The sequence below is a fragment of the Eretmochelys imbricata genome, chromosome 9 (genome assembly GCF_965152235.1).
Source record: "Eretmochelys imbricata isolate rEreImb1 chromosome 9, rEreImb1.hap1, whole genome shotgun sequence".
In the NCBI taxonomy this organism is placed as follows: domain Eukaryota; kingdom Metazoa; phylum Chordata; order Testudines; family Cheloniidae; genus Eretmochelys; species Eretmochelys imbricata.
This window is the reverse complement of record NC_135580.1, coordinates 50,169,199-50,187,607: the sequence shown is the minus strand read 5'-3', so window position 1 is coordinate 50,187,607 and position 18,409 is coordinate 50,169,199. Positions and strand designations below refer to the sequence as shown.

Here is an 18,409-nt window from a genome sequence, read left to right as displayed (position 1 = left end):
GGAGAGGGGGAGTTGACCCAAGATAAACATTTCCTCCACCATCTCGTTCGTAATTTAGTAAACAAAGTGCTGCTTGTCACACACCTTTCCTGCCATTCTTGAGGGAGCTGTCCTGGGACCCACATGAAACCCCTTCCTCCCACCCATGCTGGCACCTTCAGGGTAAAGCTTAGTGGGTTTGCTCACTCCCATAGCATCTTCAGAGATATCCTGGCAGACTTGCTCCTCCCACTCCTCTCAGTGGCCCCCATGTGGTCCAACTACTCTGGCTGTTTCAAAATAGAATTGCCCTTTGATGCTTGTGGCCCAGAGACGACAGGGAAATATGGGCTGGGCTTTAGAGATGGAGACCTTGTGAGTCATCTAGTCTGCTCCTGAGCAAATACAGGATTGTGTTCTACAGAACGCTCCCTAGTACTCAATTCAGCCCACTTTTAAAATGCTCAGGCGATGGGATTTCTACTACTTCCCCATGGAAGTTAGACACTGGCAAGTGTACAGTGGGGAAGAACCCTTCACTGGATGAATCATTCCTGGTTAGACCCCCCTCAAGTTCATTTCTTCTCCACTACTGGTATTTTTACCCTTCCACGGCCTATTAACCCCTCTCCCGTCAGCTATCACTTAGCCATGCGATCTACTTTGGATTCAGTTCTCGAATCTTTCCACATAAATCAGTCCCTCCAGCACCCTAAGGACTTTGTTGCGCTTCTCTGAACTCCATCGAATTTGTCAGTATCTGTCTGACCCTGAGGTCTCCAGGACTGCAGCATGCCAGATGAAGGGGCAACAGAGCTGCCTGAGAAGGTCCTTCACCTCCCTGCTCTGTGAATGGAGCCCATCACTGGCCTTTTATGCAACTCCATACAGTTGGGAACTTCTGTCTAATTTGCTGCCCACTATCACTGCCAGCACTTACTACTGAACTTGCTCTTACTTTCTGCACATGGATGCTGGCCTCATTATTTCCCACGTGTTGCACTTTATTATTTTATGTTTTTCTTGCCAATATTTCTAGTTATTTCTCTGCCTCTCTGGTCTTCCCACTTCAGGGGATAGATGAACATTAATTAAAACTGGACGGAACATTGACCCTTTCATCATGCTTCTAGATCCCTCCCTCTCCTGATTGATGCAGCTCATTGCTATTTGTCATTCATGACACTCAAAGCGGGTCCTCAGAGGGACCACAGGAATCCATAGTTTCATGGTGGGGGATAATCTCGGGAGAGGCAGAGCTAGTCAGTCAGCTACTCCAAGGCAGGCTAGTTGCCCAAGCTTGGTGTTTTCTGTTTGAGTTGAGGTTTATGTAAATCCTGCGTCCTTTCCCTATATCCTGGGGACATTAAGGTCCTTGAATAAAGCCTTGTAGAAACCTGGCTTAGCAAACCACTTCGCTATTGGACCAGCTACCCCATTCCACCAGCTTCCCCTGCTTACTTGTAATTACCAGCTAACCTAGTCAGTCCACTGATTCTTTGCATCTGCCAAGGTATTGGCACCCAGCTTAAACTATCTGCCACTTTTCTGCCCAAAAACCTGGCTCAGACCTTACCTATAAAAGTATGAACAATAGCATCGGGGAGACAAGGAACCAAGTAATTTGCACCCTCCGCTCTGGTGACTCACACTTTGTGCTCCTAGGTAGTTACAGCAATGCCTCCAGAATCCCATTGGCATTGTTTCTATGTGTGTTGCTGTAAAATGTTGTTTGAGCAATAGAAGGTAACCGCATGTGCACTTCTGGGTGATAATAGCGTGCTGCTGGTAATGGAATAATATAGCCAAGGGACTTCACTCACCTTAGCAGTACAATCGGTGACTGCACTGATTCATGTTTTATTGCAACTAGGGATGGGAAACTTATTTACAAAGAAGAAAACTCCCCCGCAGAGGGCCAGATCAGCAGCTGATGTGAACTGGTGTAGGTCTAGTGACTGCAGTGCAGATTTGTCAAGTGACATCAGCTGAGGAGCCAGCTCTGAAGGTCCATTTGCTGCCCCGGATAGATGATTGCTCAGCGCCATTCGGCCGCTGTGGCGATGGGAGGTATAAATACCAAGATGAACATAAAGCTCCATTTGCGTTCACAATTTTAAGATCATTTTGTGACATTCTCATTAGCTGACCTGCAATTCCATCAAGACAGACAAGAGTTCTGGGTGTGCCAAAGTGGCATAAGCCAATGAGAAATACATCCCCATATGCCAGGTCCGAGAGGCCAGGGTGAAAGGATGGCCACCCTTCAGTTGGGCAAACATGTCCTCTTCCTTAGTACACCCCTTAAGGCAGCAGTTCTTGGCTTTCTGTTATAACTTGGGGTCACCATATGGAAAAGTTCCAGGACCATCACCCATCTAGCCATGAAGGAAAGAAAGGTGGTCTCGAGCCCATCGGAGGCCACAAGTTCCAAGCTGAGAACCCCTGACTCAAGGCAAGCCTTGCTGTCCCCATGGTGGATCAAGAATGGTGGTGTCCAGCTCTGTGGTCATCTTTGCTTTCTGGACCCTTCTGTCTAGCTGGCAGATGTTTTCCCTTTCCCTCCCTCCCTCTTCCAAGCTGTTGTTACCCCAGCCCATCACTGCTTCGGCTCATCCACCCACCATGCCAGCTGACTGTTTTCTCATCTATCCACTTCGCCTTCTGACTTCTCCTCATGGCTCCCTGCTCCTCTCATTACCGCTGCTTTCCCCCTTGCTCCTTCCCCTCTGCCCTTCCTCCCTTCATTCTGTCTCTCCCCTTCTCCTTCTGACATTCTATCCCATCCTGCAGTCACCACCTGCAATTACCCCTGGTGCTTGGCCTGTAGCCTCACTGCTGAGTGCTGGGCCTGGCACTCTCTTCCACATCTGGGTGTTGGGCAGGTCAATGCCTGCTATGCCCAAAACTACTCCAAAGTTCTGCAGGAGCGAGGCAGCTGCCAACACATGACTGGGAGCTCCAGCCTGCTAGGCCGTTCCACCCCACCACACTGAGGCAGTGTAGTGTAAAGCACAGGGTTGGGGTAGGGGTTCCTTGGGAATAGCAGCAGAACCACCAACTGGTTACTTTTGTAGTTTAACTCTTTAAAGGCCTCTCTTTCCCACTTCCCAGCATCACCAACCTCAAACAGTCACAAAGCGTAAGCCAGATCCCGGAAAATCATGAGATTAGCTTAAGAGTCATGCGATTTTTAAAACGAACATTGGATTCTTTTTATTTTCCTCCCAGCTTTCGCGCTTTTAGGGCACACTCGGGTCATATTTTCAAGCTTTTCTCTGCAGTGGTGAGGACTGGAAACTTCCCTTGCTTATAAATGAAAGCTAAGATTCTCCTGCAGTCTCTTGACTCCGGCAGGTGGGGCTTTCAGAAAAACCCCACATAGCCTGAGACTTGCAAAGTAAGGTGGCAACGCTGTTCCCTGCACAGCATGTCTCTGGGCGTGCATTAGCACTGCCAGGGATCCTGCCCTCCTGCCGCTCACTAAACTCTCCTCTCTGTTTTCTCTGCTCTCATCTGCTGCAGAGGCAAGATACCCTGAACCAAGTAAGAGACCTGCCTTCTTCTCCCCACTTGAGTTGTGGTGGGTGGCTGTGGTTAGGCTATTAGCTTTGGCTTTGCATGCTGGCTTCCGCACACTCAGCTAGGAGTCCCAACAGGGTAGCCATCACCCAGCTGCGCACCTGTGGCCAGCAGGTCCCCACTAGTTTTCCCCTTTAGCGATGGGAGGTGGCGAGGGGTGCACCTGACAGGTATCTCTCCCACTGCCAGAAGACCTCTGCAACGACGACAGACAGCTGCGGCCTTTCCCAGGAGGGAAGTTTGATATTTCCCTGCCGGGCCAGAGATGGGTCTGGGTACCCCTCCACACTACCCAGCGTGGGTATAGTCCCATCTTGATGGGCCAGGGAATCCCATCATATAGCTCTGTCCATAGTGTTCTGCAGAGCCAACATTAGCCCTTGCGCCACAGTGTCAAGCGATATCGTGGATGTGCCGAAATCACTGAATATTGGACAAGCCCCTTAACTTTCCAAAACTATCCATGGAAATGGCTGCGATTGCACGTCACTCTGGCAGGAGCTATCGGCTCTGCCGCCCAAGTGCACAGAGGTGTCCAGACCTCAGTGCCACAGGCACATTGCTGTGAAATGTTAGGCTGAAGGTCTGTGTGGGTAATGAATGCCTGTGTAGCTCAATTCAGAACGCTCAGTTCGAGCAGTGCTGGGGCTGAGATGTGCCATGCACAGAGGCAGGAGACTTGAGGGTTTGATTTAAAAAGCTAAGTGGTGTGGTCTGCAGTCGGGGGATGGTCGCCGCAGGTGGACTGAGCTAGCTGAGAGCAGTAAAGTTGCGGCAGCAGGGACCCCAGACTCTGACCAGCCTGTGCTGCAGTGCGGTCACTGCTCTCGGGACGCGAGCTAGCTCCATCAAAGCTCACTGCCCTCTCCCCGCATGCTGCACTAAGACCCCATGGAGACATGCTGGATGGGGACCCACCACACCTCTCCCCACGTAGCCTCTCCAAGAGCTCTCCTGGGGGCTGAGAAGAGGGGGGAGAAACGTCAGCTCCTGCAGTAGATTTTGTGGGAAGTAGTAAGTGCCCTGCCCCTCCGTAGAGCCCTGTTCAGCTCAGTGCTGTGTGCAATGGCAGCGCGGGAGAATGGCACCACGACAGGCAGAGTCCGCATGGACAAGAGCAGGGCATGGCTCCCCTTGGCGTCTCCATCCGTGCCATCAGCTCTCCACTGGCACCACCAGCACGGGTACCAGTCAGATCCAGCCATGCTGCGGGCAGGTGATGGGCTCGTGTCCACCAGGAGCTGAGAGGAAGGGGGCAGTTAGCATTCACTCCCTTTCACTGGTGCCAGCATCCAGCCCCAAGAGGGCTTGTGAGAAGAGGGAGGCTGGCAGCTTCCCAACATATGCTCACATTTCTCCAGTGCAGCTAATGAAAGGGAAGACTCCTGGGCTTGGTGACCTGCTTCCTGCTGTGGCCAAGGAGCTATGCAACACCTCCTCTCTGGGCCGGTAGAGAGCAGGGATCATCTCCCTGTGCCCCAGCACGGAAAGGGCAGCCGGGAATACGTCTGCATGGTCAGGAGGAGGGAGCTCAGGCAGAGTTGCGCTAGCTGGGAGGGAAGGGAAGGGTGGCATGAAGCCATTTCCCCTTTCCAGTCCCTGTAGTGTAGCCCAGCAGAGAGGCTCCTGGCTGGCTGGCATGTGAGCTGTCGTGCCCATGGAGGGCCTGGCCTCAGCGCTTTCAGGGCAGGAGTCTGGGTGTGGAGGAGTTAAAGCAGTCACACCTGATGGCAGGTTAAATTCTGGCAGGGGTTGGGGGAAGTACCTCCCACAAACCAAGCTCCATCCACAAGACCCCGCTCACAATCCTGTAGATGTTCAAAATGGGATTGTGCATGTTCCAGCAGGCTTGTGGGGCATGGCTTCCCCAAGGGCTCCCCAAGCAGCTCCCAGTTTCCTACGCCTCTGGTGCAGACACTGGCAATGGCTGGAAAACCCTTCTGCCCTTTCCCGTCAGCATCTCAGAAAGAGCCCTGCCTGGCACATACTGTGGGAAGCAAACCGTCCTGTGGAAACCATGGTTTGGAGCAGAGCGCAGGCAGCTCTATGGGTGGGCAGGACATTTCTAACAGCATCCTGTGTTTCCCCTCCGTAGCCCATTGACTACGAGGGGTTTCGGCTCTTCATGAAGACATACCTGGAGGTGGATATTCCTGAGGAGCTTTGCCAGCACCTCTTCATGTCCTTCAAACGCAAGATCTGCCAGTATTCCCCAGAGTCTCGGCAACAAGGTTCCAGCATCTCACAGCTCAACATCCTGGGTAAGCAACATCTGGCCTGCTCCTGCTCTCCTGTCTGCTCTGCATGCCAGCAGCCGACATGGGGCACGGGCAACTCATGACATGGTGGTAGGTTAGAGATGGAAGTCAACATCCTTTACCGGGTGGCATCCACTGGCCTGTGATAGCGGGGCTCAGAGTAGATGATCTAATGGTCCCTCTAGCCTTACACTCTAGGAATCTTGTGCATTGGAGGCATCAGGGTATCTGTTCTTCACAGCAGTTCTTTTTCACCCCTCTTTAATACTTCAGTAACATACCCAAATGGCTGCCCTTACGTGGCCACGTGCATCACAGGCTGCTGGGAAGAGGTTCGCTCCCAGTGGCTGGAAGGGACCCACAAGTTGCTTAGGTCTCCAGTTTGCCTGACTGTAAATAGTTAGAATCTGCTGAAGAAGAGCCAGTTCCAATGACCTCCCGCCCCGCGAACAGAACTGTGCAGCTGGCACACCTGTGGTCTGGGCAGCCTCAGTGTGTCTCTGTACTGCGCCCACAGACAGCGTGCCGCGGCCCTCCTGCCTACACTGAGGTTCCGCATTGCTGTAGTATCTAAGCAGCTTCCGCGTACAGTGGAGGGGCAAAGCGAGAGCCTTGGTGAGCATCGTGGAGTCTCTGGTTCTCCTCCTTTTTCAGGGTATGGAAAGCTCTTTCCCTTGGGTATGGTTGGGTGTGCTGATGTTGTGAATGTCGGACTGTTGACAGTGGAAAGGCTTCCTCAGAGAAGAGAGTGTTGCAGTGTTTCCTAAAGATCGTCAGACTCTGGCCTGGCCTGGCCTCCCCTCCTCTGGGAGATTGTTCTGTAGCCAGGTCCCTGTGGCAAAGAATGCTTTATCCCTAGCTCTTGTGCACTTCTCCCTGAGCTTTGGGACTGTGTTGTCCCGGAAGAGTGCAGCTGTGGTGGTGGTCTATACGTGAAAACATGGTCTCTGCTGTAGCTGGCACCTGATCTAGGATGAGGACCAGGCAGTGGGAGCAGAGTGGAGGGACTGGAGCACAGGATTTAAGTGCTCACAGTGGCCTCCATCATGGGGAGGCCGGGCCAAGGTATATCAGCTGGAGCTGCAGCATTGTTTCCCCATTCAGCCTCAGAGACATGGACAGTGACTGCAGACACCATATGCCCCAGTAACCAGCATTCATCCCACAGATTAAGATAGTGTGGCCCTCTCAGGACTGGGGTAGGTGGGTGCAGCATTTGCCATTGTGCAGCCCAGGGTAGTGGCTGTGGGTGCCAGTATGTGCCGTGTATCCACACCTGCCCAGTGGGATTGGCTAGTGCAATGTGATATTAACAAGGGGAAGTACCTCGCTCCCAGAAGTGGGTAGTGCCCCCTGGGGCTCCGGAGGAGATAGGCAGGCAGAGGGAATGCAGCATGGTCCTATCACAGCTCCTCAGGTGGGAACATCTGACTCCCAGTGCCAAATTATTATGCTAATTTTATGTCTGTAAAGTTAATATCTACCGTAATTAATAGAGTATCCTCCACCCAACACCAGTGTGCGCATGTGGCTCTGAAGGAATACGCAGATCCATGATGAGGTGGCCATGGTCAAAGTATTTGTCACTAAATGCTTTGCTTCCTTGACTTTTTTCCCAGGAAGGGGAGGTTGGATAAAAGATGGGGGTGTGGACTACTGCACTATTTCTCATAGAGCTCCAATGAATTCAGATACATTCAGTGTATTTATTCTTTTGCTTCTCTTACATGCTCAGAGCCAAAATCTATTGATGCGGGCATCTCCATCCAGACTGAAGTGGCCTGTGCCCCCGTCACAGGTACCCACTGTGTTTGTGACTCATGGCATGATATATGGAATCTCAGCCCAACTAAAATGGGAGGGAAAACAATCAACTGACAGATACAAACCAACAAGCTTCCACCCAGCCCGAGTTCCAGCTTTGTCTCCCTTGTTCGCCAAGGACCGACACCTGGCCACCCCCCCCTCCCCCCCGCGCCAGTGGCTGGCCTGGAAGGGTTGGCATCCAGGGTTTTGTATGTCTGTGTTGGTATGTAGTGCAGGGAAATGGATTACTCAAGTCAGTTGAGTGCAGAAGAAGAAGTTGAGTGTTATTCTTTAACCTGGCCAGGTCCTTTCCCAACTGCAATCAGCACAACGAGGGGTGCTGATCTGTTTCAAGTGCCCACTAGGCAGCAACAGGTCTGGAATGGATTGTTAAATCTCATATGCAGGGAGCTCCATAGAGATGGGGGCCTGGAGCACCAAGAAACACCTGCAGGTGGGGCCCAGAGGTCCAAGGAATCCTCTGACCTGTGCTGGGACTAATGTGAAAAGCTGGTTTAGAAAGGAGATGGAATTTCATCACCCCAGTGACTCCTTCTGGCCAATTAATAGCACATCAGAGAGAACCCAGCTCAAAGGCCGGGGAAAGCAGCGGCAGTGTGGACCCTTTTATGTGTGGAATCAGGGCCCAGTTGGCAAGGCCAGGCGGAATATCCCCCAGGCAGTGATTCCCAGGTGTCTAACCAGCTAGAACCAACTGTCTAGGTTCCAGCTACCTAGGGACACGAGAATCTGTCTGTAGGTTTAAGTGTCCTCTAGAGTGTAAGGGAGCATTATTTCCCTGGTGGTGGTTGTAGGGGTCTATGGGATAGCGTGGGGGATGGCATTCTCTGTTATTTAGCCCCCTGGATTTTCCTGTTACAGTCTGTAGGACTTTTCCATGGTGGCCTTTCATCACCAGCCTAGCTGCTTCTCATGTTCTCTGTGCACAGCTCCCCCTCCCATAGTGCCTATTCTCTGCTCCCCCAGCAGCACAGAGCCCCATCGGTCTTGCCCCTTTCCCTCCCCAAAGAACCCTCAGGTAAGTGGAGAGAGAGGCGGAATGGGGACGCCTCAGGAGACCAGCCTGGAAAACTCAGGCTGGGAAGCTGGTGGATCAGCCAGCGTCCCGGAAGCATGTGGTGGGCAGCTGCTCAGAGCTGCTCTGCGCCCAGCTCTGCTCCGGCTCCTGGAGTCAGGGGTATGTGTGAGAGGGGCAGCGCAGAGAGCCAGGAGCATGCCCTGGAGAGAGGAGCCTGCCCTTGGTGGCCAGAAAGGGATCAGCAAACTGAGGGATGTGAGGCAGCCCTCATCAGTGGGAGCCCCAGGGCGAAGGCCAGAGCAGCAGGAGGTGAGGGGGAGGGGAGATTCCCAGGGGTTGTTTTTCAGATCACCCAGGGAGATTCCATGGAACCTCTAGAACTGTCTGTCCCTTGGTCAAGTGGGATGACCCCTGGGGAGGGGGCAGAACTCCAGATCCCTCACAAATGGAGGGAGTGAAGAGTCCAGATGCTGCTGCCCTTGGGAGATCCCAGGGGATGAACCACAGCCCTGTTTGCGATTTCACACTGGCCTGGGGACTGGCTAATGACTCCAGAGGGCAGGGCAAGCGTGTGTGCTACACAGCCTAGGTGTGTTGCCCCAGGAGCAGCTTCCCCAGATGGGTTCTCCAAACCTGGCGCTGTCCAAGCCCCAGCAGGACTCTGGGCTCCTTTGGTTCAGCCCGGAGCCACCTTTAGGGACAGTCGGGTGGGTTTGGGGCATTGATGTCATACTTTCCACGTTCCTGTGTTTGCCTTTCAGGGATCAATGGGAAAACTCTCTTAAGTGCCCTGGGAAGACACACTCCTGACTCCAGGAGCTCCCCCTCTAGCCTCGCAGACCAGCAGTCCGCTTCTCTGACCCCTGCACTTCTAGCCAACACCAGTGCCCTTGGGAACGCCTCTCCCAACTGGTCCAGGTCCTCCTCTCAGAAATCCACTGCTGGCACCCCCTCTGCTCACAACTCATCAGGCTCCTCGAAGATTTCCGCTGGGGCTGTGCTCAGCCCTCAGTCCCCAGGTGAGCTTTGCTGCGGGCCTCTGGCTCAGCCTGCAGGCTCCTTGGCTTTGCCTGGCCTCTCATAGGGATAAGCTGACAAAAGCCAGAGCTTTCTTTCCTCATCTTCCTGCCTAGAGAGGAAATGCAGATAAATGGGACCAATCTGGCCACAAAGACAGCTCGGTGCTTCCAGCAGAGCTCAGGGTCTGTACCAGTTCTCTCGGCTGCTGGGAGAAATGGGGACATTGACTCTGGGACTCTTAATTTGTGGGAGAGTGTCTCAGAATCAAACCATTGCACAGGGGAGAGATGGATGTTTGGAAGCTGGGTTCTGTGAGGCAATAGATCTCTCCTGGGGATGTTCTCTGGGTGGGGATTTGATCCTCTGAATGCTGAGTCAAGCGAGTTATGGATGATGCGCAGTCTGTCTGATCCCAGCAGGAGCAGCAGTTCTATAGCAGTGGGGGCCAGTGCATCTTAGCACCTTTGCTTGTGACTTGAGCCATAAGTCTCCAAGCCCACGGAGATGCCATCCGTCAATGTCTTAATTACATAGCAGCAGTGGTCCCAGAGGCCGACGGGGTGGTAAAAAAACTCTGTCCTGAGTTCCACAAGGAAGAGGAGGGCAGGAAATATCCCCAGCTCCAACAATCTGTGCAGGGCCAGGCCCTGCTGGGCTGCATGTTGAGAGTGTCCAATCTGAGCCCTGGCAAGCCAATGAGCTGCCTCTCCCTTTTATTTTAATTTCCTCCATTAACTCTGGAGTGTGGTGCAGAGAAGAGCATGTGGTTCAGGGACCAGCATGTCCTATACAGCCCAGCCCTTGGCCTCTGTGAAGCCTGCCAGAAGGTCGGTCTTTCATCCACGGGTCATCGATCCTCTAGTAGCTGAGAGTCATGCCAGCCAACAGCTGTCTGATGGTCTCTGTGAAATGAATTGGCATCGTGGAAGCACAAAAATACCACAAGATGGATGTTTTTGTACATTCTGTTCATATTCTCTCAGTCCTACCCATGGAACTGAGCACAAAACGCCTTGGCGAGGGGTCAGGTCATGTGGGAAAAACTGGGAAGGGTGGAGTTGGCATTTTTGGGGTGGCCTTGCATTTTCTCCTCTCCTCCCACAGGCTCACGAAGCCTGGAGAAGAGGTTACCGTTCAGTCTGCGCAAGACCCACAACTCCCTGAAAGCGGCCAATCAGCACCTGCCAGCCCTCGTGTCTCAGGTAGCCTACCTGAAGGACATCGTCTGCTACCTGTCGCTGCTGGAAAGGGGCCGGGCTGAGGACAAGCTGGAGTGTAAGTGCTGGTGGACACGGAGAACACGTGAGCCCAAAGTACCAGAGACGTGGCTCCGGGAGACTTGTTTAAAGGTGGGGCTGGGTGGGGAGAGCTGGGAGGACTGGTTCAGAAAGGTTGTTCTGTATGGGTCACTGGGAGAAGGGAGAAAAGACTGTGAGGGCGGGGAGAGTCTTGTGTTCCCAGCTGGCCCACCCACTCCGTGTGACCCTAGCAAAGTACCTGACTTTGCTGTAACCTGGACTAAGGCAAAATGCATCTGAGATGAGCTTTTCTGGAGCAATAGCAATATTTAAAAGAGAAAACAGCGGAAACTTCAGTGTTTGCCATAGTTCTCCTGTCACTCGTATGTCTGTTTCTGTCAATGATGCAATCAGTGTAGTTGTAGCCATGTCAGTCCCAGGATGTTAGAGAGACAAGGTGGGGAAGGTCATATCTGTGATTGGGCCAACATCTGCTGATGAGAGAAACGAGCTTGCTAGCTTACAGAGACTCCTGTCCCCAGTGAAGCACTGTGTTGTGATGGACTTATTAGAGTGGTTGCACACCACTGCCCTGTACTGGATGGAATCAGGATTGCATTACTGTCACAGGCTAACGGCTGAATCAGGCCTTGTCTACATGGGAAAATTTTACCAGTTATACTGGCATAGTTATAACCCACCATGTGGACACTCCTATTCCAATAGAAATGTGGCTTCATTTGGTTTAGCTTAAGCCTCCTTCCCAAGAGACACAAGCTAAACTAAGATAGACTAAAGCCTCTCTTATACCAGTATGAGCATATCCACATAGGCAGTTATAACTTAATGGGTTCAAATTCACACCCTAATTTGTGATGATAAACCTGTCCATGCAGACAAGGCCTTGGTTTCCCTCAAGAGGCGGGGGTCTGTGTTGTTTACAGCTGGAGAATCTGAGTTGCTATGTTGTCCCAAGAGGCCATGGTGTGTGTGGGCCAGTGACAAGGATGACGGTCGATGTGATCTCAGATGTGTGACTCCATGAAAGGAAAACTCCAGATTATGACAGTAAAGAGCAAATCACTTTGCTGATCTCAGGGAAGTGCTTCAGTCCAGAATACTCTCTCATTTTTAGTTTTTTAAAGGCAGTTTGGGTTTGACTTGCATATGAAGAGCAAGGCCCTATGACAGTCCCTGATTAATGGTGTGTCTTTGATTTCTGCCCCCCTTTGCTTCCCAGCTCTTTCAGACCAGTATTCTAATCTTCCAGAGCATCACTGCTCCCATGCCTCACCTCCCCACCAGAGTGGGTGAAATTTTTCCAATTTTGATGAAATTTTAAAAAGCAGCAAACTCCTCCACCCATGCCCCTGTTCTTCATCCCACTGCACTCAGCCCTTAAAGCCACCTCTCTTCTGGGGAAACAGTCTGACCTGGGACCTCCATTCTGAAGAGGCAGCAAATGGAGACAGAGATAAGAGGCGCACCATTCTCCAAGGGACAATGCAGGTTCAAATCTGCAGATATCTGCTTCATATTCACAGATGCAGACGTCTGTGGACCATGTCTGCAGATTGCGGATCAGATTTGGATATAAATTTTTTATCTGTGCAGGGCTCTAGTTTTCTGTCTCCATTTAAATCTTGGGCTTTGCCTGGCAATGAAAGAAAGAAATGCTGGATTAGCTAGACATATCCATGTTTCCCCAGTTTGTTTTTTAGCAGCTGGGACTTCACCAATGGCAGTGCTAAATGGAACTGGTTGGGACTTTTCCTTCAGAATAATTTTGTGATTGAAAATACAGTTTCAATCCAATTGAAACTATTTCAGTTTGTTAAACTGACCTGAAATTAAATGTTTTAGGTTAGTTCAGCATTGACTATGGTGGCTCAATGCTTTGTAGGAGTTGTAGTTCATGGCTGGGCTCCTTCACTGGACTACATCTCCCATGATGCACTGTAATCTCTCATCTGACTGAGCTGCATGGTCCATGATGAAAGTCCCATGCCTACAGGTGCATCATGGGAGATGTACTCCAACCAGGGAGTCCAGCCCATGGGGGAGAATGGGGGCAAGAGGCACCTGAACTACAATTCCCATAAGGCATTGTGGCAGTCTGGGCAGACACAGTTTGATACCAAACTGACTTGAAATGATGCCAGTTTCAAATTTTTGAATTTTTTTGGAACTTACACTCTGCACGGCAGCTCTCGGGTCCTCAAACCCATTGGGCCCAACAGCCAAAGTGCCTTAAATGTTCACCATTGAGTCATGGTACACCAGGCACCAGTGGCATAGCTAGGAATGGAAATTTGAGTGGGCCCTGACTTTTGGGTGGGTGGGCAATGACAGACAGTGCTAACTCAGCTTATCCTCTGACACCGTGCCCACTCCCTAGCCCAGGTGCCCCCTGCCAGACACAGGGCTGCCCCTGCCAAGCTGGGCAAGTGCATGGGACGGCTCAGAAAATGGCAAGGCAGAGCTGCCAGAGCGTAGGTTTCTGAAGGGCGGACGCCTAGCTCCGTCCTGGATTTCAGGTGCCCGAGTGACGCCTCCGGACTGCTATGGCAACGTTACAGCCCTGCTCAGATTTAGGTGGGCCTGGATGGTAAGTGGGTGGGCCATGCCCCACCCAGACCCACCCATGTCTACGCCCCTGCCTGGCACATTGCCAGGTGCTGAATGAGATGAAGGATTGGGGCAGGGCCGTGATCGCAGTGGTCTCTCTCAGACACTTCTGCTGAAGCTATTCCCCTTTGTATAAAATACTTGAGTAGTCGTTGGGCCAGAGAGGAGATCAGAGTGGGTAGGGCACTGCCTGGGCTGGGGGGATTGGCACCTGGCCCTCCCAATCCTGGGTGAGTGGCCTAACCACAGAACTAAAGATTACAGGGAAGGCAAGGGGGCTTCCTCCTCCTCTGGCTGTTTTGTGAATGGTGCCCAAGTCCCCTTGCATTGGTGCTGGAACTAGGGGTGCGGCCGCACCCTTGGTTTGAAGTGGTTTCCATCGTTTGCAGGGTTTACAGTTTGGTTCAACAGCTTTCAGCACTCCCACGGTACACAACCCCCCTGTCCTCTTGTGAATCGAGCCTGGGGAAAAAATTGACTGAAACTATTCTGCAAATTTGTGTCAAAATCATGAATGCTTTTGGGCCACCTGAAGCTGCATTTTTCAGCTGATTGTCTGGAAAGCGTCAGCTGGGAGCTCTCTGGGGCAAGGAGGGTTCTGGGTTTCCTCGTCTGTCCAATGACTCGCCCAATGCCGCTCTGGTCCCTGGGCACTGCCACAATATCAGTCACAGCCGTGGGAAAGCCAAACCTCTGGGAGCTCTTTGTTAAACAACATTCATCTTTAATTCCATATACGGTGGCCTCTCCCCTGGCCTGTGCCGTCAATCCAAGTGCTGCTAACCAGCGACGCCCAAAGCTGCTGCTGCCTATAGTAGAGGGAAAGGCTCAGGCTCCTGAAAGGGGTCAGGCTGTGCTTTCTCACACATGTTAACTGGGTTGTGCTGAATGCTAATGGGAACAAGCCCTTGGCTGCTCCGTCCCCCACTATTCCTGGGCACGTGATGCTGAGGGAGGCCGTGTGGGGAGCCTGGGCAGCGCCTGTGTGTGTTCTCTCCTGCCCAGAGGAGCTGGGGTAAGGTCATCCACTCTGCTGTATGAAACGCAGCAGTGCTGCCAGGCTGCATGCTCATAGTTGCTGTGTTTCCCATCACATCCCCTCCACCCATGCAGGGAATCGCCACATGCTGCTTCTCGCTTCCCAGCAGCCCTTGTATCTTCACCCCTATCGCTGGCTTCTTTCCCTTCTGCACCCGTCCTTCTCATTCTCTTCAGGGCTGCCCTTCGCCCAGCCGTGCATAAGCCCCAGAATATCTCTGTGACTTCCACGTGGTTTACTCTTCCGCAGTGAACGACAACCGGCTTTGGTTTTAAATGGCCAGTTGCTTTGAACAGACTTGAGCACAAACACCGGCCGGTGACTAGCACGGGCCACGTCTTCCGGTTTCGCAAAGGAGCCATTTAATTTTTTTAATGAGTAAATGTTAAAAATAGCCTTAGGAAAATCCATCTCCAGTTTAAAGAAGGGCCATTTTCAAATTACAGGTTCTCCAGATTTTAAAGCCAGTTAGCTAGTTGTTAGTGTAACCTGGCTGTATTGCGGTGAGGCTCTGGTTAGTAAGGCTGTGAGGTGCTAAAAATGTTCACAGCAGACAGAGGAAGAGCTAGGATTAAAACTCCCGGGCTCCCAGCTTGTAACACAGGGTAGCTTCTCCTAGACTAGAGGGTGTATTTATCCAGCTCTCTCTCTCAGAGATGTACATGACATTCTGTCTGCTATGTGGAAAAGCATGTCTAGAGCTGGCTGGAAAACAAGTTTTCCATCCCATCGAAAATCTTGAGCTTTTGAAAAATAATTGGACAAAAAGACAAAATTTCACAATTTGTCATGAAACAAATTTCTGGTCAACAGCACCCTTTTGTTTTGAGAAATTTGAAACATTCCTTTCAAGTTTAACCATTTGTAATTTGTTTACTTTTTAAATATAAAATACATTTCAAAACAAAAAGTCATTTTGAAGTGAAAAATCAAAACTTTTTATACCAAAAATGTCAGCGTGGGAAGTTTTGACATTTTTGAAATGGTTTTAATCCAGTTGTTTTCTGTATGAACTCATGGAAATTATTCCGGTTAGTTGAAATGGTGTTTTCTGATGGGAAACTGCTTTGACAAAAAAATGTCAACCTACCGTAAATACAATCCACATAACGAACGCCAGGCAATGCTAGAAAGTGTCATTTTTCCTTGGGCCTCTCTGTCACTTTTCCAAAGCTGAAGACGTTTTGAAAAGTCACAAAGGAAAGAGTGAATAAATAACCCACTAGCAACATTTATTCTGTCGTCTCCAGGGTAAAAAAAGAGGGAGAAAAAGGAAAGCACCAAATTCCAAAATGTGGACAATGTTTTGATTGTAAAACCAAATGGAAGTGGAAATTTCTGATCAAAGTGAACTGGTACAACAATTGCATTTGTTTTTAAAAACATTCCCTCAGAAAAAAAGCCAAATGAAAAAATTACATTCAGGATTTTTCTTGGGGAAAAAACATGGGGAAAGCTCGACTGCTCAAATATGCACACGTACACTCCTGCTACGTCTCACTCCTGGTATTTATTGATTTTATCCATTTTGATTTAAAATAATGGAAAAGGCTCTAGGTGCCCTCGCTCATTGTTAATAAAACAGGACATACTATATGAGTTGGCTTTTCACGTTGCACAGCGGAGACGGGCAGCACATCAACACCCGGTATGGAGAGGATGGGAAGAAATACATTGGATTGGTAAGATTTTCCTGTGTCAGAGTTGATATTTTACAGCAGCGGTGTGCTCATCTTTGGGACCTCGCCCATGGATCTTGGAGTGCTCAACCTACTCTTTAAGCCTCACAACTGCCCTGCATGGTGGGGACGGACATGCTTATGGGGAACCCAAGAACATGGGCCAGATTGTGGTACCCACCCTGACTCCCACTGAATGGGACCTCCCACCAGGTTCCAGTGAAACCTAGCCTTTGGCGACTCGTCAAAGGTCGCCCAAGGAGCGTGTGGTAAAGCAGAGAGCAGGAATAGTGTCTTCTTGCTCCCTTGTGCTTCCCTCCTGTACGTCAACGGGCCTGGAGCTTGGTATGGAATTCCAAGCCCCAAACGTTTTATCTAAACATCCAGTGGAGGTGGTTACGTGACAGCCTTTCACATCTCTTCCCAAACCCCAGCCCTTGCAAGCAAGGAAATGACCAATGAAGGCCATCCTCAGCCTTCCACTGCCCATATAATAAACAGCCTCACCCTTATCAGGTGGAAAGAAGTGCCTGTTTCACCCAAGGAGTACTTGTGGCACCATAGAGACTAACAAATTTATTTGAGCATAAGCTTTCGTGAACTACAGTTGCATCCGATGAAGTGAGCTGTAGCTCATGAAAGCTTATGCTCAAATAAATTTGTTAGTTTCTAAGGTGCCACAAGTCCTCCTTTCCTTTTGCGTATACAGACCAGCACGGCTGCTACTCTGAAACCTTATTTCACCCAGTTCACAGTGTCCTCTGGCATGAGTCAGGCGTGACTCAGAGCACTGCAGCTCTGCTGAACACTGGCCTCTCTCGACGCTAGGGACTCGGGCACAGATTTTTAAAGGGATTTAGGCAGGGCTGTGCTTAGTACTCAATGCCTAGTGGATTTAGGAGCCTAAGTCTCATTTTCAAAAGGAGTTTAGGCAATTAGGGTGTGTCTACACAGCAAAGAAAACCCCGCGGCTGGCCCATGCCAGCCAACGGGGGCTCGTGGGGTCGGGCTGCGAGGCTGTTTCATTGCTGTGTAGATTGAAAGGCTTGGGCTGGAGCCCAGGCTCTGGGACTCTCCCAACCTGCAGGGTCCTAGGGCCAGTGGCGCAGCCAGGTGGAGAAAACAGGGGGAGCGGAGATAAAAAAAAGGCGCCACCTCCTGGTATTCACCCGGCGGCGCTCCGGGTCTTCAGCAGCACTTCGGCGTCGTGTCCTTCACTCGCTCCGGTCTTCCGGAGCGCCGCCGGGTGAGTACCAGCGGGTGGTGCTTTTTAAAACTCCGCTCCCCCCGACCCGCCGCCAAAGACCTGGAGCGCCGCTGGGTGAGTAAACATTTAAAAGGCGCCAAGTAATTAAAAAGGCGCCACTTCTGCTCGGAGGGGGAGCGGCCGCTGCCCCGCTCCCCCCCAGCTACGCCACTGCCTCGGGCCCAGCCCCCAGCCCGAGTCTGGAAGTCTACGCAGCCAGAGATGACCCGCGCCTGCCCACAGTGGGGGATAGAGTGAGGGCAGCCAGCTTCAGCAGTGTTACTGAGCATGTTCAGTCCGTGTGAGCATGCTCAGTACAAGCCAAGGAGCAAATCGGGCGGGGGGAGGTGACATGACCCCCCATTGGGTGTCCAGTTGCTGAGTAGACATGCCCGTAGGAGCCTCAGCCCCATTGACTGTCAGTGGAATTTTGGCTCCTCTATGCCTAAATCCTTTTGGCAAATGAGACAGGCATTGCAATGCTGAGTGCAGCAACACCTAAATAGCTTTAAAACCTGGCCTTGGGCTGAAAACGTCCAGCACTGGCTAATACTGAGTCAGCCTCGTTGGGAGCCCTAGGTCAGCAGTACGATGACCAGATGTCCCGATTTTATAGGGACAGTCCTGATATTTGGGGCTTTTTCTCATATAGGCTCCTATTACCTCTCACCCTCTGTCCCGATTTTTCACTCTTGCTATCTGGTCACCCTAGTTAGCAGGGCCACATTTTTAACACCATCTTACAGAACCTCACCCAGAGCAGGTTGAAATGACCCAGTGCCAACTACACTGGGGCCGCTGGCAACTTGTCTACACTAGGGCTCCCAGCATGACTGCCGACACCAAGGGGAAATTCTTAGAATGTGCCCCTAGCAGACAGGCCCCGTGGGGAGCC

General features: G+C 51.3%; 1 protein-coding gene across 1 annotated transcript in view; it reads left to right on the top strand.

The window, feature by feature from the left end:
* The window catches only part of DGKG (diacylglycerol kinase gamma), a 121,890-nt gene that overhangs the window by 20,426 nt on the left and 83,055 nt on the right, over positions 1-18,409 (top strand). The window contains exons 3-7 of the mRNA XM_077826138.1: positions 3,505-3,525; positions 5,657-5,822; positions 7,555-7,617; positions 9,426-9,683; positions 10,789-10,959. Of these exons, the coding sequence (XP_077682264.1) occupies positions 3,505-3,525; positions 5,657-5,822; positions 7,555-7,617; positions 9,426-9,683; positions 10,789-10,959 (679 nt within the window). The remainder of the gene's footprint in view (positions 1-3,504; positions 3,526-5,656; positions 5,823-7,554; positions 7,618-9,425; positions 9,684-10,788; positions 10,960-18,409) is intronic.